Genomic DNA, 21777 nt, shown 5'->3' with positions numbered 1-21777 from the left:
ATGGGACAGCCTGTGGGAGACTGGCTGTACTGTGTCTGAGCTGAGGTGATCTGGGCTCAGTTGAGATGGGGCGGTCTGGAGTGGCCAGCGTGAGCACGACACCGTCTGGAGGCTTGTGTTCCAGCTCACGGCGCGATAGCCGTGCTGTTGTCGCTCATGCTCGCTAAGCGTGAGTTACTCCTCCAGCTCCTTCGTGCCATGAAGACACCTGGCCAGGGGGAAGTGGACTGAGACCCACCAATTCATTTCTCAGAGGCCACCGAATGGCGGTGGAAGCTATTGGAGCCAGGTGGGAGCCTCTCTCTCTGTCCTCTTGCTGATCTCCCCACTATCCAGGTCCCATCCTGGTCTTGCTTCTGCTCTGCAGCAGGGAAGGAGGGTGGCTCAATCCCAGCTCCCTGGCAGCCAGTTTTGCCTCACGATCTTTTTGAACATTTCCTGTTGCGAAATGCATTTATAACCGTCCGTGGAGGAGCTGCTGGAAGGGGAGCCGGCCCTGCCTGATTGCTTCCTGCCTATTAATAGGCCTCTTTTCCAGCAGAAGGTTTTGAGTGGCTTCTTAATTATGGGGGACAAAAGCAGCCTTGCTCAGGCTAATAATATCCTGAATGATCCAGAAGAGCCTGGAAGAGCGGGCATGGGCCACAGTCTGTTAGGAGGCTTGTAAATCTTTTTAGAAACAGAAGCCTCTTGTCTCCTGTTCTGGCTGAGCATCTTCCCTGTCAAGGGAACTAACAGCTGGGTCACCGTGTGAGACCTCTGTTCATCCACAGAGTAGGTGCATCATCTGTGGGCCAGAGCAAGCTCACTTCATGTTCCCCTTCACTCGAGAGAGAGACACCCTCCTACCCCCAGGGCAACCGAGTCTGAGATAGGACAATTAGCATGATGAGTGTTCTTGTGGCGGCAAGGTCTGGAGAGATGGTTTAACAGCCAACAGTTGGAGAGATGGTTGAGGCTCTGGACTAGGAGCCCGGAGGTTTGGGTTCTATTTCCGGTTCTGCCACAGACTCCCTCTGTGACTTGGGCAAGTCACTTCGTCTCTCTGTGCCTTGTCCCCACCCTACAGATGGGAACAAATTCTGTGTTGTTTTACCTAGTGACACTGTAAGCTCTCTGGGGAAGGAAGTATCTTTTCCTTTGTATTTGTACAGCATCTAGTGCAATGGAACCCTGAGCTTGGTGCGGGATTGTAAATACTGTCGTACCAACAATTTAAAACACTAGGAATGAAATTGAATCCCACTCAAGTCACGTCACATACATCTCATGGGAGCGATTGCTTTTGGTCGCTATGGACCTAGGTTGGATTTGAATCCATGACCTGGTGGTAAAGGGCGGTATCCCAGCACTTCTCTCATGAGGAGAGGGCCCCCTTTTTTCTGCAGGTAGCCTTACTTTAGATCAGCCTTGCAAATTTGAATTTGAAGCAAGAGAAAGAAAAAGCAGATCCGAGAGTGTGGATATCGGTGTGTGTTGATGTTGGGGAGCAAGCGCGGAACCCCATATTGGAACTCCTGGGTTCTGATTTTGGCTCTGCCTTTGAGAATAGTGGGCAAATCACTTGAACTATCTGAGCAAAATCAGCTCTGGCACAAGAGGATGGAACTTCCATTGATTTCAAAGAGTTGCAGCTGCTTAGATCAGGGCTGATTTGAATCCTCCATGCCTCTCTTTCACCATCTGCATGGTCTACCAAAATTGACAGATTGCGAGGTTTGTTTTGCGAAAAAAAAATTGTGAAAAATCTCGATGTTTGTGTTTTGCTTTGAAGCGACTGTTTCAAAATTCTTTATTTTATTATCAAAGCAGTTTAAAGATGGTAAAGTCAAAACTCAAACGTTTCAAAATCAAGCTGTGTTTTGATTTGCTCAAAGTTTTGGTTCAGCTCAAAACAAACATTTTGGAATCACCAGCGAACTGAAAAGAGTTGGTTCTCTTCACATCTGTAGACCTGAAACCCAGGCGGAAGGTGGAATTTGGAGGTCCCCTGTTACTCCTGACACCCACTTGTCATCCCAACCCCAAGGCTTGGTCTGCTGTAGAGTCGCCCGTCCATACCCATCGCTTCATGCTTCACTTCCCCCTCTGTAAGCTCTGCCAAATCATGTTGTGTTTTCATGCTAGTGGCTGGCCCACCTAGGGGATAAGAGCCTGTTATTGCGGCTAGTTAATAGTGATTCCTTTAGCTCTAGTGATTGAGGCTTGTGCTTGCCATTGGAGGTGGTGGAGTCAGTCCCTGCTGACTGCACGTGGTGCGGGGTAATGTAGAATAGAGATGAATAATACCTACTTTCCTGGCAAGGACTGGGGAGGCTAAATCCAGCACTGATTCAAGTGTTTGGAGATCCCCATGATTATTTCTGGGGTCTGTTGTGGCGGGTGCAAGCCGAAGCCAACAGTGAAAAGTAGCTAGCTGTAATTTGTGTTACAGCAGTGCCCTCAGGGCCCAGTTGAGATCAGGGCCCTATTGTGGCAGGGGCTGCGTATACACATAGCAAGAGACAGTCGCGCCTCAGGAGCTTACAGTCTAAACAGCCGAAAGAAGAATGGTCATCCCTGCTTTACAGACATGGAGAGATTAAGGCTCATATTCTTAAAGGTATTTGGGCACCTAACTCTCCTTGACTGCAATGGGAGTTAGACAGCTAAATACCTTTAAGAATCAGGTCTTCAGTGTCTTGCTCCAGGTCATACAAGGAGTCTATGGCCAAGCCAGGAATTGAACCAGCTCCCCAGAGTTCTGGTACCATGCCTTACCCACAAGACACCCTCCCACTCTAGCATCACAGTTCCTAGTACTGGTTTGGGCAGACAGGACCAGATTCTCCTCTCCGCTATGCCGGCGTCAATGCCGCCGAAGACAATGGTCTATACTGATATAACCCCGAGCAGGCTCTGGGCCTGGCTGCTGGGTTTGGAAAAAGGCTGCTCTGTTTAATTATCTGCCCCTTTCCTGGAGAATCCCCTTTGCTGATCAGCAGAGAGCTAGCTTGGAAAGGAGCCATCCCCAGCCCAGCCTCCACCTCCAGAGAGCCGGTGTGGGCAGTGTGGTTAGACCCAGTGTCCTCCTTGGTTTATGGGTCCATGTGTGGCGTGGCAGTTCATCTGCTCCTAATCCCTCCACTGCAACCCCAACTCACTTATCACCAGGATGGGCACTTCAGCGTCTGCCAACCCTTCCTCTGGGCAGGAAATGTCTTCGGACAGGCCCTCTCCACAAGCCCTGGCTCTCTCCCAATCCACAGAGATGTGCTGGGAGCTCACTGAAAGCATGGCTAGGTACAATGGAAATCGATGCACAAGGCTGTTGGTCAGTCTTCTGCTGGGAGCTTGGAGTGGCCTTCCATTGATTTTTTTCTTTTTCTCTCTCTAGCAAGAGCCCCTGCACAATGGGAGCATTCAGGGGCCACGACTAATATTAATGGTCCTTTCACGAATCTCTCCTTAAGAGGGACAGATGCTCTCATGACCTATTCTGCTTGTCATCCCACCCTTAACTTTTGCTGACGGCTGCTCTTTGGGGTGCAGTTTGGTTTAGGAATTTGTGTGTGTGCGTGCAAGAGAGATCATCACCTGCAACTAATTTTAGTATCGCTCCTGGAGATGCTTGAAGGCAATTTAGTAATGGGCTCATTGCCCTGGAGAGAAATTCTCCAAATTCTGACACTATTAAAGTCAATGGGAGTGGTCCCAAGGTTTGGCCCCTAGTGTGGTGCTTTATGTATACTGGTCATACTGGCAGCTTTGCTCAGTTCCACAGAGTTGTGAAGCCGCCCTGGAGAAAAGCCACAAGCTCTTTAGCTCTCTGCATACCAATGCTCCAAGGGTTAATATGCCATGATCTTTGGCAGAGTTATGGTCCGTGGTTGGGGTTGTTAGCAAGGGGCTGCTGCGTTCTGCTGAGCCTGTTTAGGGTCTGTAGATGTGGGTTATTAAACCCCAATTAAGGTCTTGGAAGCAAAAAATTTGGATTTGTAATTAAAATACTCAAATTTCCCCCTTCCCCTGAATATACACCTTTCTGCTATGTGCAAAAGTGTTTGTGAGAAGATGGATTTGGAGTTAAGAGACTTGGGTTCTGTTCTGAGCTCTGCTACAAGATGACTTTGTTCAGTTCACACAAACCTCTCTGTGCCTCAGTTTCCCCATCTGTACAATGAGGATGACATCAGATTTATAGTGGGGCTCTGAAGGTAAAGTCATTAATGTTTGGGAGGAGCTATGATATGATGGTGCTGAAGGCTGCAAAATTATTTAGATAGGGACCCAATGATACCAGGAACTGTAGGGGGCTGCTTATCAATACAAATCAAGGTTGGAAATGCCCTTTCTTCCCCACCAAATCGGCCATAATTCTAACAAAGGCTAAGCCCTGAACGAGAGCTGTTCGGGGGTGAGAGGAGAATTCTGACATGTTGAAATAACTTTCTGTTCTGATTGGAAGGTACTGTCAAAATACTGACACTTTCTGCAAAGCAGGGGAGAAAAATCCCCCGAAGTTTTGAATCTGGGAAAACGTCAACAGGTTTGAGCGACATGGCAAAATGAGATTTTTTTGAACTGAAAAAAAAATTTTGTTTAGTTTTGAAGTGTCCATTTGCAATGAACATTTGTTTCAATTCTCCTGAAACAGGAAATCAAAAAGCTTTGGTGAAATTGACATTTTCCTGTGGGGAAAGTCTCAATTTTGACAATTACATTTTCCTATGGGCAAATTTTTATGGTCAAATTTTTTTGACCAGCTCTGCAGAAATGAATCATCAGAACATTCCAGGATGAATAGGATTTGTAGAGGAGTCAAAGGAATTTCCGTGGCTGGATCCTGCTGAAATTCAATGGGATTTAGCACCTATTCCCCTTCGTGTTTTATGACTGGCTTCCCCCACAGTGGCTGGGGGAGGCAGCTCAGTAATAGCATGGGTGGTTGTTGGGTTTATTCAGTGCGGGGTTTCAATCTCTTTTATTTTATTTTTTCCCCTACTCCAGGAGAAGAATTTTATGAAGCTTCCCCTTACGAGCCGGTCACCTCTCGTCTCTCTGATATATTCAGACTCGCTTCAATTTTCTCAGGTAATAAAAGCAAAACAAAACATGCTTTCACTGTTTTATATTCTCTTCCTCTCGCCTGTGAATAGACCTTCTGCCAACCTCCAGGGGAATGATAAAACATTAGCTCCCGTTCCCATTCCTCAATCCCTTCCTCTCCAGCCTATCTCCCACCCCATAATATCTCATATTGTGCCCCCCTTCCCCTGGCTGCCTTGCAATCATAATTCTGTGACTAAGATGTTGCAGCCTGGAGCTATGGATAACGGTGACATCTCTAGCGCTGCTACTGAGAATGCTTTGGGCCTCATTCTCAATTGCCCTGCACCTCACGCTGTTATTTCCACCCGTGCAAAGCAGGCGTGAAACACTACAGGGCAGATGCTCTTCACATAAAGCAGCAAGCAAGTAAAAGTGCAAATCGAGAGTAGCTCCAGTCAGGAGAGATTTCGATTGTGCTGGTGTGACTGAGAGCAGAATTGAGCCTTACTCTTCTCATTCGGTAGTGGTTCACACCGTGCACTGGTGATGCCATGAAATACGGGGCACCAGAAGCAGGCTCTTGGGGTTAGCGTGTATAGATATATAATTAACGCTTGTTGCAGCAGAGTCTAATCTCAGTGATGTTGGTGCCAATCTGGTGGCACTGCACTGATTTTTGTGGAGTTACTTGGAGTTTAAAACAGTGGAACTGAGAGCAGAGTGCTGGACCAACATGAGTTAACTAATAACACTTTGCTGCAGACTCCAATAGGAGGCAAATGCAGAGAGTAGTGCAGGGGTGACCCTACGTTGGGTCTCCTGGGTCTTTGTCCTGCTAATTTCTCTGAGCTGTGAGGAGTATTCTTTGCAACCACACAGTGGCTTTGGTAACTAACCGTTGTGGTGAGGGGGATTAGAAATGGCGAATGGCATTGTGCAGTTGTTGGAGCTGGTTACGTACCACCACCTGAGATCCCAGGGCTGGGTGAGACTTGGAGAGTTTGTAACTGGATCTTCTGGGGAGTGCTCTAGTCCTGAGAGACCTTGCAGAGATGGTGTCTGGGTGCAGTACGGGACCTCTGGGTGTTATTCTCTTCCTTTGGGTATTCAGGGTAGTTCTAATTTTGCAGCTCGACATTGCCTTCTCTCCTGGCCCTCAAGGGCTCCCTCTATCTCTGTGTCTCCTTTCTTCTTCCCTCTCTCTGCCCCCTCTGTATTGTCTCCAGGCCTGTGGGATCCTTTCCCAAGCCAGATGACCCATGTGCACGTGTGCATTCTGTGCTGCACCGTTTCTTCCTCTCTATTTGAAATGCATTCCTTGATTTATGCACCTCCAAGGGGCTCCAGGCTGCAGCTGTTCCTAGGAACTCAGTAACTGTGAGGCATCGCTTGCAGCTCCTCCCCTTTCTTATCTAGCTCCATTCCATTCAGACATTCAAGATTCCCATTTCAGAGTAACAGCCGTGTTAGTCTGTATTCGCAAAAAGAAAAGGAGTACTTGTGGCACCTTAGAGACTTCCTTTTCTTTTTTCAAGATTCCCATTGGCTTCCGTGAGAGCAGGGGTCTATAGCTGTGTCTGGTGCCTCCCATTTCCTGACATTGGAATCCATCTGCCAAATGCATCCAGCAAAGCAACATGTTCCTGCTTTCGCTGAAGTCAATGGATGACTAACAGATACTGACAGGTTTCAGGAGAGTGATCACTTTAGACCCACTTTAGTGCAGGGGTGACCCAATGTAGGGTCACCCCTGCACTACTCTCTGCATTTGCCTCCTATTGGACTCTGCAGCAAAGTGTTATTAGTTAACTCATGTTGGTCCAGTGTAAGGAGAGTGATCACTTTAGATAAGCTATTACCAGCAGGAGAGTGGGGTGGGGGGAGAGAAAACCTTTTGAAGTGATAAACACCCATTTTTTCATGGTCTGTGTGTATAAAAAATCCTCACTGCATTTTCCACTTTATGCATCCGATGAAGTGAGCTGTAGCTCACGAAAGCTTATGCTCAAATAAATTGGTTAGTCTCTAAGGTGCCACAAGTCCTCCTTTTCTTTTAACAGATACTGAGGAATCCTGGGAGAGGACAACTTGGGGAAATAGCCAGAAAGGTGCAATGAATCCAGGGCCAAATTCCCTGCTGATGGAAATCGCCAGGGCTCCATTAACTTCAGTGGAGATGTGCCAGTTTCCAGCAGCACAGAATTTTCCTGGTCTGTCTCTGTTAGTCTCTTACCTAGGGTCATGTCTAAGCTATGGGTGCCAGGAGCACAGATACGGTGGTGCTGCTGTGCTCTTGTAGTGCGGATGCTACCTACACCAATGGAAGGGGTTTTTCCACTGATGGAGGTAATCCATCTCCCTGAGTGGTGGTAGCTAGCCACATCAGCACCAGGGGTTAGGTTGGCTTAACTATGGCACTAGGGTGTGAAACATTTTACACCCCTGAGTGATGTAGCTAGGTCAATCTAAATTTTAAGCAGATGAGGAGAAATTGGCAAGACGGAACTGAAACTGGAACGTGCTACCTTCTCATCTTTTGTGGCATGACCATCAGCGTGAGGAGCGCAGGCTCTTCCTTGGAGTGGATTTCTTTCTTTCTTTCTTTCTTTCTTTCTTTCTTTCTTTCTTTCTTTCTTTCTTTCTTTCTTTCTTTCTTTCTTTCTTTCTTTCACAAAGCTGTTGTGGTTTGGTGTTTGACTTTTTTTTTCCCTTTGGACCTAGCTGCCTCCAAGCATCAGATAATAAGGAATTGATAAAGTGGGCTGGAGATCTTGTAATTTGCTCATTTGTCTCGTAGACACACAAAACGTGTTCCCTCGCCCAGCGGAGTGTCAAGTCCATTAAGCAAAGATTTTCCCAGAGGGAAACACTTAGACACAGCTCCCCTCTCTCTTGGGGGGGGGCTGACACCCTGCTGCCACTCCCATTCTTTGGGCAGGGGGGTCAGCAGCGAGGGGAACAGGAATGGGAATGAGTGACTGGGTAATGGGGCGACTGTGCTGGAGTTCCAGGAGGCTGTTTGACCAGGTGCCAGGCCTGGGTGGAGAGGGCAGATGGCCATTTGTGTCACCTGCATTTGTGTCAGTCTGGACACGCTGTGATTTATGAAAGAGTCCAGAGGTGGGGGCAGGTCCAGCTGGCAGGATTCAAAGCAAGAGGTCTGGAGAAAAAGCAGAGTTGATTTTTGGTTGGTTTGGTTGGGTTTTTTTTACCTGAGGGATCTTGATTTCCAGATGCCCAAAATAGACACGAAAGGACCTTATAGTGGTAGGGTTTGAAGAAGGGTACCAGTATGAACCCTAAGCCTTAAGTGTTATACTGGGAGAAAGGACTTCTTTTCTGCGGGCCAGCTTGTGCAGCCCTGTGTCCCACTGGTGAGCACTTGCCTATGGAAGGCTATAAGATCCCTTGTGGAGTTAGTGCTCACCTGTCTAAGGGTTGCCCAAATGCAGAGTAGGAGTGAGGAACATCCAGGCACATGCTAGTCCCATGGCAAAATCGTGAAAGAACAGGTTAAAGAACACTGGGGAGATGTATCTAGTGGGGTCCCACGGGGTCAGGCCTAGGTCTGGTACTAGCCAATATTTTCATTAATGATGTGGATCATGGAGTGGAGCACATGGGTATAAAATTTGCAGATGACACTACACTGGGAAGGGTTGCAAGCACTTTGGAGGGCACAATTAAAATTCAAAAGGACCTTAACAAATTGGAGAATTGGTCTGAAATCACCAAGATGAAATTCAATAAAGACAAGTGCAAAGTACTTCACTTAGGAAGGAAAAATCAAATGCACAGCTACACAATGGGGAATAACTGGCTAGATGGTAGGCCTGCTGGACAGGGTGTAGAGGTTATAGTGGATCACAAATTGGATATGAGTCAACAATGTGCTGCAGTTATGAAAAAGGCTAATATCCTTCTGGGGTGTATTAACAGAAGAATCATATGTAAGACCTGGGAGGTAATTGTCCCTCTCTAGTTTGCACCGATGAGGCTCTAGCTGGAGTAATGTGTCCAGTTCTGGGTGCCACACTTTAAGAAAGGTGTGGACAAACTGGAGAGAGAATCCAGAGGAGAGCAACAAAAGGTCTAGAACACCTGACCAATAAGGAAAGGGGAGAAAAACTGGGCGTGTTTAGAGAAAAGAAGGCTGAGGAGGGACCTGATGACAGCTTTGAATATGGTAAGGGCTGTTATAAAGAGGACTGTGATCAATTGTTCACCATGTCACTGAAGGTAGGACAAGAAGTAATGGGCTTCATCTGCAGCAAGGCAGATTTAGGTTAGATATTAGGGAAAACTTTGTAACTGTAATGGTAGTTAAACTCTGGAATAGGCTTTGAAGGGAGACTGTGTAATCACCATCACTGGAGGATTTTGAGAACAGGTTGATACATACCTGCCAGGTCCTGGTTTACTTCGTCCTGCCACAGCACAGGGAGCTGGACTTGATGACTTCTCGAGGTCCCTTCCAAGCCCAACATTTCTATGTTTCTATGAAAAAAACACGAATAGTGGAGCTGGTTGGGAATCTTCTGTTGAATGATTTTCCCAATAGAAAACAAAGTTTCTGCAAAATCAAAATTTTCTGCAGGCAATATTTCATTTCAGTTTCCCAGTGAGGACAATTAAAATGAAATATTTGTTGTGGATTAGTTTGACCCAGATCAGAATATTTTATTGAATTGATCCAAAATGTTTCATTTTGAATCAGTTAAACAATAACATTAAGCTGCATTTTTCTAGCTCATTGTCTTATGGGTGTTGAAATTTGGGTCCCTGTTGTCTCCTACGAGCAGGGCTCCCTGGAGGACTATATCTCACACAGTGCAATGCGGCTCCCTCAGGAATGTCAAAATGTTTTTCAAAAATGTCTAAATGAAAAGTTTCTACAATTTTTTTTGAATTTCCATTCCATCATTTTTTTTTTTAATTTCAACTTTTCATCCCATTTCGGGATGAAAGCAAATGTTGATGTGTTGGAATTTCCCAGGGAATGGAAATTCCACCTTTCGATCCGCTCCAGTCAATGGGTTTAAAAGCAAGACAGATCAGCTGTACACTCAGGATATAAACATCTGTATACACCTGGGTCTATCCTAGTGCTTAGTGGGAGCTCTCTGCCCTGACAGTGAGGGGAGAATGGACAAGAAGGACCAGGCACACAATTTTGTCTTGATTCCCAGGAGAAAAGCCCAATGCTGTATTTGGAACAGACTCTGGGTGCAACTGCTAAGAGGAGGGAAGACCCTTACCTGGGGTCAAGTCTGTCAGGACTCCTGGGTCTAGGTGTGCCAAAGAGATTAGTTGTAACTAGAGCTGTGTCAGTAACTAATTTTTCAGTTTGTGGCTGTCTTGTAAAATCGGGGTGGAAAAATAATTCTGGTCAACCTGAAACCAAAAAGTTGAAGAAAGAATGTATTTTCGGTTGAACAAAATGCTTCATTTTTGAGCTTTTTAAATGTATTTTTAAACTTTTAAAATATAAGATTGAAGTATATTTTGAAATGAAAAATTGTTTCAAATCAAAACACTTCAATTTTGGGGTGGTCTTTTTTCAGGTTTTTTTTTTTTTTTTTTTTACTGAAACAAGTCAGTGAATTTGACATGAATTTGTGAAGCATTTTGATGTCTCCTAATCTCCATTTTTTTCTTAATGAAAAAAGTTTTGGATGGATAAGTTCTCCTAGCTCTAGTTGTAACTCATGCTAACACCGTGGGGCTCTCTGCCTGTCACTGTGGGCCTGGAGTTAAGGTTGGCTGGGTGCTATAACTGTGCATTTCCAATCCTTAATAACCTTAACGCTGATTTCCTGAATATTTAATAGTTGGGTTTGGGATCACAACATCCTAGTAAGGATTTTTACTCTTAAGCTACTGATAGGAACTGTCATCTTACTTCCATCATAATGTAGGTCTCTGTCTTGAAAAATAGGTTTGAATTTGCTACTTGTTTCAGGTTTAGAGGTTCAGGCAGTAGCAGCTCATGGTTTTAGATACAGAGGTCCCAGGCTCAATGTCTACCGATAACCCAAACAAGGATGTTACATCTTTATTTTTTGGGGTGTTTGCAGTTTAAGACAACTTAAAGGGGCCTGACTTTTCAAACAAGGTTGAATGCCCTCCCTTGGAAAATCTTTAAACCCTTTAAAGAGTCTCAGGTTGGGACCCACAAGTCACTCATTAGCCCTGGCAACTGAAATCAAGTAAGAGCAGACTGGCTGTACAGAATTCAGTGGTCTGTCTGCCAAGGAGGAATCTGAGAACCTCAGATTTCTCTCTCTGTCTCGGTGTCTTTCCTTCAGTGCCACCCACTGAGCATCCTTTGGAACATCATCCCAGTCCATTTGTAACTTTTGGCCATCAGTTTTCATGACCACCCATCGGTGCTGCCTTTCCATTGGCTTCTCCCTCTTCTCAAGTCCCCTACATCTCCAGCCAGCTAAAACGAGGACTTGCAATGCCTTGACTTCTTTTCACCCATTCTCCTTTTAACCCTGGAGATGAACGCCAAGCCTGTACCATTTGCCTTCTCGCCAGCAGCCATGTCGCTATGGCTACGGAGTTCGGTTGTGGTAATATACGAGGCAGGAGAGGAGTGGAAGGGCCGGAACCTTATTACTCTTCAGAGGTACATTACATGGCTCATTGCACTGTCTGGAAGGTTAGGGCTTCTTTAAGAGTGTGTTCCTGCAATGGGGTAGGCTAATAGAAAAATGTCCCTTCAGACTCTTCCAAATAAAACCAGTTAAGGGCACAAGCGGCTGCTTTTGTCAGCAGTGAAGTGACATATTGCTCTGCTCCGGTGAGAGGTTAATGCTCTTAACTGCAGTGAAGTAGCTCGTGTGCCTATAATGGTTACACACTGTGCTGGCCATCTGAATGCTCCTGCCTTAGAGAGCTCACATGCCACAGCCAGGGCTGTAGCTCAGGGCATGGGTGAAGGAAAGGGGAGGCGTGAGCGCAGCCTGCCACCATTAGATTTTTGACTCTGCTGAACAGTGGGCAGATACTAACAAGTGACCGGTTACTCTGGGGTGTTGGTAATAGACCACAGAGCCTTATGCTTAGGGCCCTACCAAATTCACGGCCATGAAAATTGCGTCACAGACCATGAAATCTGGTCTTTTGTCTGCTTTTACCCTATACTATACAGATTTCACAGGGGAGAGCAGTGTTTCTCAAATTGGGGGCCCTGACCCAAAAGGGAGTTGCAGGGGGTTGCCAGGTTATTTTAGGGGGGTCGCGATATTGCCACCCTTTCTTCTGCGCGGCTGCCGGCCGCGGCTCTGCCTTCAGAGCTAGGCTCTCGGCCAGCAGCCACCGCTCTCCAGCTGCCCAGCTCTGAAGCCAGCCGCGCCATTGCCAGCAGCCGCGCAGAAGGAAGAGTAGCAGTAGTGCAACCCCCCATACAATAAACTTGTGACCCTCCCCCCCACATAACTCCTTTTTGGGTCAGGACCTTTACAATTACAACACCGTGAAATTTCAGATTTAAATAGCTGAAATCATGACATTTATGATTTTTAAAATCCTCTGACTGTGAAATTGACCAAAATGGACTGTGAATTTGGTGGGGCCCTATTTATGCTCTTTGGTCACAGGCTTAGAGAGATCAAGCTGTTATTGTCTGTCAGCTCAGTGGCCTGTGTGAAATGAGTTTGCCAGTTCTCAGTTTTATCCACCTCACAAAACATCCAGCATCATAACAGGGCAGGGGGAAGAGCTCAGCAGACAGGTCACAGATGAAGGGGATCATAGATCTCCTATCAGTGCCCTGCTCGGTTCAGCTCTGAAAGGGCTAACTGAAGGCAGTGGCTAGATTGTTTTCCCTGAAGTAATGCCCAGGCAGGATCAGGACCCCTATTGTGCTGGGTGCTGTACAAATGCCTTGGCTGACCTAATTCCTACCCTAAAGATTCCTCAGTCTAGTTGAGAGGTGGCTCAAAGGGAGGATCATATTATTGCTGAATCGAACTCCTGCTTTTAACTTCTGAAGCAAAGGTGCTCCAGGGAGCTCAGCCTTTGGGTTCCAGACAGCACAGCCATTTCTCCCCCCCCCACATTTTGGATTAAATTATCATCAAGGAAATATTTAGTTGGTGGAAAAATATGAAAAGTGAAGTGTCTGGAGTCAGGGATTATTAATTCATGGGCTGATCTATTCCGAAATCCAACCCCTGATTAACAGGAAATGTTTCTGGCAATTTGGTGGGGAGGGGGAGGAGTGACGCTTCTTATACCAAGGGGCGGCACTGCCAGCCAGAGGGGGAGGCTGGGATATAGGATGGGGAAATGCTCAGCAAAGGAGAGTGTTGCTTTCACGGCTGCATGGGGCATAATGTGATTATCCTCAGGTTGTCTCCCAAGCCAAATGCAGAAAACATGTTATTTAAATTTCAAAAAGATCCAATTCCTCGCCAAACAGCTGTCAGAGCTGCTAAGTGTCACGCAAAGCAGGTTAGAGCTGCTGCTTGGGCGTCTCTCCAAACTCCTGGAGGAATCACCGCTAGCTCCAGGGAACGTGAGCAGGAGGTGCCAGTTTGGGAACACGGGGAGTGGGTAGACATTTGTATGTTGGTCTTTTGCACCTCACTTATGCATAGCGTGGGATTCAGCCCTGGGTGGAGGAGCCTGGCTAGGCCTGTGTCCCAGTCAAGTCCCACTTTAGCCCTCTCTTGATGGATTAAGTGGTGCATATGTGACTGTCACCATCTTGGCCAACCCAGCGGGGATTGAACCAGGGACTGAAAAGCCTGAATCTCTAAAGCCTGAATGTCCTACACCCATCTGCCTGCACACATTCTTGCCTGCAGTTTCCTTTTCCCACCCCTTGCTCAGCTCCATCCCTTACCCTTCTGGTGCTCTTATTTTGTTATTGCAGATGATGCAACCATTCCTGCCCTGACTAGACTCCACCCCACCTGTCCTGCCTCAGACGCCACTCCATCACCATTCCTGCCCTGGTCCACCACCTTGTGTGCCCGTTTGCTGAGGGCTTCTCTCCTGTCCTGTCCTCCTGCCCAGGATGTTCCCTCTATCCTGCGCTCCTACAAGTTTCTTCTCCAGTGTCTTTTAAGAGCAGCTGAGGCTGTGGCTCAGTGCAGCTGCTTCTCCCAGCCCCTCCCTTTGTTCCTTCTGCCCTGCACCCTTGGTGCTGTGTCCATGCATGCATGGAAGTAATGAGGCTGCGAAGGGAGTGGGCGCTTCCCCCTGATCTGAAGCCGAAGCAACTGAAGCAAACTAGCTGTTACTGTTGTTTGTCGATAACGAGGCTGGGCCAGCCTGGCATTGATTGCCTGTGGGGATAGCCGTGGGATTACGGTAACCTTTTTAAAAGGGGCTGTGGAAGCAAAGAGGGAGATATTACATACGCCGCGCTTGCTGGCTGCAGAGCAGCTGACCTGATTGGGAACTCCTGAAATACCATCACCAATGGCTTCGGTGGTGTCTCCCTCTTCGCGTCTCCCTCTAGCCCCTTGTGTGTGTTTGTTTCCTGCATCAATAGAACCAGTGCCCAAGTTGGCACAATTAGCAGCCTGTGTTCTGAAGTGGAAGGGCAAGGGGGCTGCAGGGCGGGACTCAGAGGCCTCAGTAGAGCTGTTTGTGGAGAGCCCAGCAGGCCTGGAACAGCAGGGTGCTTGCAGAGCAGGTGAGAGGGCGTTGGCACAGCGATGTGGGGGAAGCTGCTAAATGCACTTCCATCATGGGGTCAATTTCAGCTCTGTTCTCCTCCATTTGTGCACACAGCTTCCCTTCTGGAGACCAGCTGGCTCCAGAGCTTTCTGTGTTTCTGGCTCTGGTATCCTTACTGTAGTGCCCAGTGGTCCCAACTTGGCTCAGAAGCCCCTTGCATTAAGCTCCGCAAGCACACATAGCGAGAGACAGTTCCTGTCCGAAAGAGCTCACAGTCTGAACAGATGAGGCAGACGCAGGGTGGGACAAAGGGAGGATTATTCTCCCCATTTTACAGATTGGGGTGGGGGAACTGAGGCCAGAAAGATGAACTGACTTGCCTGAGGCCACATAGGGGAGTCTGTAGCAGAGCCAGGAATTGCACCCACATTTTTTGAGTGCCCATCCAGTTCTTTAAGCACAAGACCAGCTTTCCTCTGTCTCTCTCTGTCCCAGATTCCATCTCTCCTCCCCTTTCATTAAAAGCTTGCTAGGTCTCCCTTGCAGTAGACACCATTACATTTTATTGGTACCCCTTTTGGCCTGAGCAGCTGCTTAAAATTTGGGACCCTGGCAGTTGTTCTAGTTGGGAGGAGAAATTGTTTCCCCAAACACAGGAGGAACAAAACAAACCCACAGACATTTTCTTTGTTGGTTGTCCCAGGCCTGCCTTTTCCAGTCAGCACTCTGTACCCAAAGAGCTTTGTCTCTTAGCTTTATCTCAGGACCACATTACTGTCCTTCCAGGCTAGGTCTACTTGGCTTTTTCTCTCTACTTCTGCCTTTTGTCTCCTTGTGTTGTGCCTCTTGCGTTTGCTCACAGACCAGAGAAACTGGTCCCCCAATCAAAGCCCTAGCCCTGCACTTGAAACCCCTCGAGCCACATGATTCAGCTTCTGCTCAGCCTTGCCATGTGCCTATGTTTTGGGTGCTGCTGCTGTAGCTTCAGTCACATGATCACAATGGATTCTTTACATTTATTCTGAATGAAAGGCAGTGCCCCTCTCTGACCCATAACAAGGCTTAGCTCAAGCCAGAACAGTGATCTACTGCCTGGTACTGTCTCTGCCCAATATTTGCAGTGAAGGGAACCCACGCTGGACAAGGTGGCGCTCTGAGCTCAGGCCGCAAGTTGGTGGTGAACGTTCATTCGTTTTGTGTGCTAGCAGCGTCTGGCTTTTGGCAAAAGTGTGAATAATGACACATCTGTCCCAAGAGCCAAAGGCAGACCCAGGGAGAGCAGGCATGGCTTCCGATGGCATTAAGGGACGTTAGCAGCGACTCATTCGAGACTCAGACTTTGTACCAGTATTTTGCCTCAAAATTCTCCTGGACCCCCCTGTCCTGGAGATTCTATGAAGCCTCTTTGTACAGGGGCTGATGGGGAGGGAGATGGATCTGGGGTACTGCTAAGCACCTAACTTCTGTCCTGGAGACCCTGATGCAGGCTCGAGCTCTTGTATCCCTGATCTGTGCACAGTGGGCAGCATACACAGGGGTTGCAGGTGCCCTGGAAGTCTCTGGATCATCTCCTGTCCCTGGAGGGCCCTGGGCCCTGTCCTACCTGTTGTGAGGGTTGGGATAAGCTCGGGGAGTTGGAGGGGACTGGAGTTGCCACTCTCCCAGAGCTCCCTCAGAAACCCCAGCTTCACAGACCCCATTGCCTTTCTGCCTCAGGAAATGTTAATGCTTCTACCTTATTAATGAGCTCCCCAGAAACTGTGCTTTTCCAAGTACAGGCTCTATTAAAATGCATCCAGGTCCCTGCAGGTCTCAGGCAGGACAGAAGCAGATGCTCACGAGGATTATACATTAAGCCAGCACTGTGCATCGATCCCACATGTATGCCAGTGCATCAGAATGCTGCACGCTCTGCTCTGTTAAGTATTCTGAGGGCTCTGAGGAGGGTCGGCCGGAGTCAGCATGATCCAGCTGCACCAGTGCCTTCTGGTCTAAACCAGATCTCAGATCAAATGCTCAGCGAGTGCGGGACAAGGTGAAAAAAGGCCCTGGGAGCTGGAGAGAAACAACTGCCATGTGTCTACCACCATACGTGCTGCCCCCAGGCATGTCTGCCTGCTTATCATCTGTCTATTGCTCCTCACTGTGGTATCTAGGGAAGGGGAAGTTGCAAGGTAGAACGTATGTAGCTTGGGAAGACAGGAATCTGGGCAAACTCTGTGCTCTGTAGTGTATTTTGCAGGGCAGGTTTTTAGCGTATATACTGTGTTAGTACTTAGCACTTGTCTAGAGCTTGGCAAGCAACTGTCCCAGCAGAGAACACTCCCCAAGCCACTGCTGGGGAAGGGTGTGGGATAAATAGCTGGCTGTGCATGCGTTGGGGGTGCGGGGATTGTAGCTGCTTCTGTCCCTTTCCTTTTCAAGGAGGGTGTGCGACATGGCACATCAGAGCCAGCTGCGAGTGCGATCACAGATACCCCAGTTCTAGCCTTCCTGAACAGGAGGCGCAGCAGGGAATGGTGCAGGTGGTCTGGCTGTCGGGAAACACCCAGTCATTCCAGTTTGGGCCTTTCTCAGCAGGCGGTGCTGCAGGGAGAGGTGTTGGAAGGCCTGAAATGCCTCAGTTGCAGAGATGGCTTTAGAAGCCGTCTGATTCTCTTAACAGCTGCTTCGGTAGGCTACAGCTTAGGAGGGCTGGCTGTGGGGGAGCTCTTGGTGGGGCCTGTGAGCACTGATGGAACAAAGCAGGGAGCGGAAAAAACAAAGCCAAGGTTTCCCACCTAGGTAGCTGCTTGCCATTTGCTAATTACCAGGGCTTTGCAAATATTTCTGTTAGGAAACCCTCCTGGGTGCTGCCGTCTGTCTCTGCCAGTGGAAACTGGGGAACAATGGGCGAATCCAGGATCCTGGCTGGTTTGCGGGGGAGGGGAAATTAGGGCAGAAATTACTGATGCAGTCAGATGACTTTAAAATAGCACCCCGCTCTCCTTGGGCAATTCATCCTTTTGACAAAAATTTCAGCCCATGTTCCTTCTCCAGGGTGTGTGTGTTTGTATATGTCTGTGTTTGGTTTTTGTTTTTGCTGATTGCTGGGATTTCGGGAGCAGATGCTGCACATCCAGCTGTGCACTTGGCAGGCCTGCATTTCCGCTTCTCCGGCAGCTCTCTTCACTTAACCGCTCCCCTTCTCCCTGGCCCTGCCGGGCTGCAAGCGGCCCTGCTGGGTCTCTAGCTCAGTGCTCTTGGCTTGGCTAGACTAGGGGCTGTCCGCGTCCATGGGACAATACTAGTGCAAGTGCCTAATGCAGGCAAAAAAAAAAAAAGAAAGGGCTGGTGCTGGAGTGGTTTACTCCAGATATGCCTCCCCAGAGCCAGCCCTGTCTTGCGCCAGGGCTGGGCACCCCTACTGGAGGGGTTGCACCCATGTAGCTGTTTCGCTGCAGAAGCACTGAGTATACACTGGGTCTATGGGCAGGGGTCACACGGCCCCCTGGGGGAACCAGAGGGGAAGGTGCTAGCTGGCCGGGACCGGGCCCATCACAGGAGGTGATTCTGTTCTAGAGCTGGGCAAATAATTAATCCCTATTCATTGAATAATGGACTGGAAAAATAGTGCAAATTCATGGCATAAATTATGCACTGAATATTATTTGATGAGTTCTGATCCCCCTGCTGCTTCTCGCCTGGCTCAGGTTAACCCCTTCCATGCCAGCTGCATACCTCTAGTCTGAGCAGACCTTAGGGAAATTCGTGGTGAATACAGGTCCTGTTCTGGCTGCAGATATACACACTGATCTGGTGGCAGCTGTCTGTGACCCTCCTAACAGGAATTGGTCATGCGAATCGCAGGGTGAATACGCCAAGGTCTCAGTTGGGTGACAGTGCCCATGTTTTCTGACTCAGATGCCTGAGAGCGCCTGGCTAAGGGGCTCTGAGCTCCTGTGACTCTCATTGAAGTCACTGGGGGAGTGGTGGTTGCTCTGGGTCTGGCCCTTTGTGATGCTGAGGGCTAGAGTTTGCCAGCAGATGGGGGCAGAGAGGGGTCCTGTGCCAAGTTGGCAAATATGTTTTCCTAAGTATTAACACACTTTAAAAAAAATGCCCCAACCTCCTGGTGTTTCCTCGGCAGAGAACAGGAAATGGCTCTGGGTTTGAGCTGCCCACAACAATGAACCCTGCAGCTGCTCATAGAATCATAGAAGCAGAGGTCTGGAAGGGACCACAAGAGGTCACCCGCTGCGCATGGGGCAGGACTTAGAATATAGTGTACCTAGTATACCTGTATCTTTGCCCTCAGTCTGGAGTTCCAGCGACAGGCTGGCTCGGAGGGTCTGGGTTAGGCCTCCAGGGTGCTGCCTTGGTGGATGGGTCTGTGAGGGGCAGATGGTTTGCTACAGTGCGTGACCAATCAGATGGACCATGCTCTCGTCTTCCCAAGCTCCATTTGCTCAACTGGGGCACCTTGCTGGTGGATGAAGGGTAAAATCTGTACCTGTTGGCAGACTTGTACCCTCCTAAGGGCTACCCTCTCTGGAGAAGTGGGTTCCAAGCATCTATTCATCCTTGGAAATCAGTTCTCTGTGCGAGACACCCTGACCTCGATGCTCCGCTGAGCCTGCCTTTGCATTCTTATTGACACGGCTTAGGCAGCGTAAAGGAGCCTGGGGCCTTAGTGTAAATAGGAACCAGGTTCCTCTTGTGATCAGTCACCAGTCCACTGTCTGTGCAAAATGCTACCAGTGTGGTAGCACTTTACACCCACGCTTTACTGGTGGGATTGACTGCGCCCAGTGCAGGGCACCGGATTGTCATCCCCTCTTCTTTGCATGAACGGTGCAATTCACCCCAAGGTAAATAACACAGGCGAGGTCCTTGCATCTCACTTCTGGCCGAAAGGGAGAATTTTGCCCTGTTACTTGAGGTGACCCCCTGCTAGTAGCAGCTGGCCCAGCACCTCTGGGTCAGGCTGCAGTGGCTTACACAGAGATCATAAAGTAGCACCAACTACCATGTCATTCACCACATGCCTCTCGCTGTGCAGCGATGCCAGCATCCCACACTCTCCCCGGGGGTTTATTTACCCAGTAGCTAGGCAGTGAGCCATTGCCACTGCTGCATTTTCACATGGTTTTTGTAGGAATTGTACCAATTTGTGCTATGCTCCTATGTCTATATACAGACACTTTTTTTTAAAAGCAAATATCTTCTGTGTTCAGGCTTTGATTGGGAATGAGCCAAGCTGTAATTACAGCGGCATTAGTGAAAGAATATGCTGGGAGAGGGGGGAGCAAAGCACCCAGGAAACCTAAAAACGGCCATAAATTCCTAGCTGGACCATTGTCTTCCCCACCCCTCACCCCTTATGGCACCCTAGCAGCTGCCCTCCTCTTGTCCTTGCCACAGGTACCTGCAATGCAGAGGTGTCTCTTCAAGGTATGGATTTTAAATGGAAGGAAGCGTTGCCAAATAACCAGCTCGGTGCCTCACCACATGCGGTTGCCACACTGCTGTGTGGCATCCCGGCTGGCAGGAACGTGGCTGATGACTGCTGCGTTGAATGAGTGGCTCAGCTGGGTTCTGGTGATGCCTATCCCATTCGTAGTGTAATAGGCACAGCGCGGTGTGTGCCTGGACACTGCAGCTGTGTCTTGGTGCGGGGGCAGGCCAGAATGCTGTAGCTGTGGCCACCCTGTTCTGGACCCCCTAGTTACATACACCCTCTCCTCTTCACCTCTAGTCTCGGGGGATGTCAGCAGCATCAGTCACTCTGCCATCCCTCTGAGTAACGCCCATCCCCTCTCCCTCTCCCTCTCTCTGCTTGGACAGGAATGGATCCTGCCACCAACTCCAAAAGTAACCACTGCCTAGATGCAGCCAAAGCCTGCAACCTGAATGACAACTGCAAGAGGCTGCGCTCAGCTTACATCTCCACCTGCAGCAAGGAGATCTCGGCCACCGAGCACTGCAACCGCCGCAAGTGCCACAAGGCCCTGCGCCAGTTCTTCGACCGGGTGCCCAGCGAATACACCTACCGGCTGCTCTTCTGCTCCTGCAAGGACCCGGCCTGTGCCGAGCGCCGCCGGCAGACCATAGTCCCCAGCTGCTCCTACGAGGACAAGGAGAAGCCCAACTGCCTGGATCTGCGGAACATGTGCCGGACGGACCATCTCTGCCGGTAAGAATTGTCCTCCCTCCCTCCCCCGCCATGTACACGTGCACGCTTTGTTCTTGGTTCTCCACCTGCATGGCATGATGGGGAGACTAGGACAGGGATGCCCCACAGACCCTCATGGGGCATTCCCTGCAGAGCTGGTGGGGTCCAAAGGCCTGATGGCAAATACTTTTCCATCTGCCTGGTCTCCTAACAAACCTGGATCCTTCCCGGTCCCTCCAAGGAGCCAGGATATTGGAGGCGGGGTAAGAGAAGCCTCCTCTTCCATTCACAACACTTCTCACCTCCCACCTGCACACGCCAAGCTAAGGAGTGGGCAGAGGGGATGTTGTGCTGGAGTGTGGAGGGAGGCAGAGAACAGTCACAGCACCGCATCAATACAATGATGCAGTGATTGTGTGGCCTCCTCTGGCTCCCTTGCAGTGCTGGGGTGTGCGGTTGGTCTGTGTACAGGTTTGCAGTGGTCTCTTCTGTACTATGCTCTGGCAGAGCTGGTTAGCTGCTGGCAGCTGGGTTTATGCTGGTTCTGGTTGTTTGGTTGTTCTATGGCTCCATGCTGCATTTGGCTGGTTGGCTCTCTTCTAGGTTTTTAAACTACTGAGTTTGGGTCAGATTGTGTGCTGGTGTGAATTGGTGCACGGTTCCATGGACTCAGTGACTCCAGGGACCCGGCATGCCCTTAGACCAGGGCGGTGCAACTCTAGTCTCTGACATGCTTGTCATGACATGGTGCTTCCATGTTCCACAGTAGCTACCTTGCTATGTAGTCCATCCGCTGTGGATTCCCTTTGCTGGTTTTAACTCACAGGAGCCTGTGATTTAAGAGATTAACTCAGATCCTTCTTGGTCACCCCTCTTGCTGTTGGATGAGTGTGTGGTGTTGTAAACAATCCCTGATGGCTGCAGCATTTCCGCTGATTGCTGATTGGTGTCTG

At 48.9% G+C, this 21777-nt stretch overlaps 1 protein-coding gene across 3 annotated transcripts in view; it reads left to right on the top strand.

The window, feature by feature from the left end:
• Positions 1-21777, top strand: part of GFRA2 (GDNF family receptor alpha 2) — a 98002-nt gene that overhangs the window by 21559 nt on the left and 54666 nt on the right. For 2 of the 3 annotated variants that reach the window (XM_073325054.1, XM_073325052.1), the window contains exons 3-4: positions 4990-5073; positions 20497-20845. In XM_073325054.1, coding sequence (XP_073181155.1) covers positions 4990-5073; positions 20497-20845 — 433 coding nt within the window. The remainder of the gene's footprint in view (positions 1-4989; positions 5074-20496; positions 20846-21777) is intronic. The other variant, XM_073325055.1, reaches the window with a different exon arrangement.

This window comes from Lepidochelys kempii, chromosome 26 (assembly GCF_965140265.1).
Source record: "Lepidochelys kempii isolate rLepKem1 chromosome 26, rLepKem1.hap2, whole genome shotgun sequence".
Taxonomy (NCBI): Eukaryota; Metazoa; Chordata; order Testudines; family Cheloniidae; genus Lepidochelys; species Lepidochelys kempii.
The sequence above is the reverse complement of the archived record's forward strand: the minus strand, read 5'-3'. Positions and strand labels throughout refer to the sequence as shown.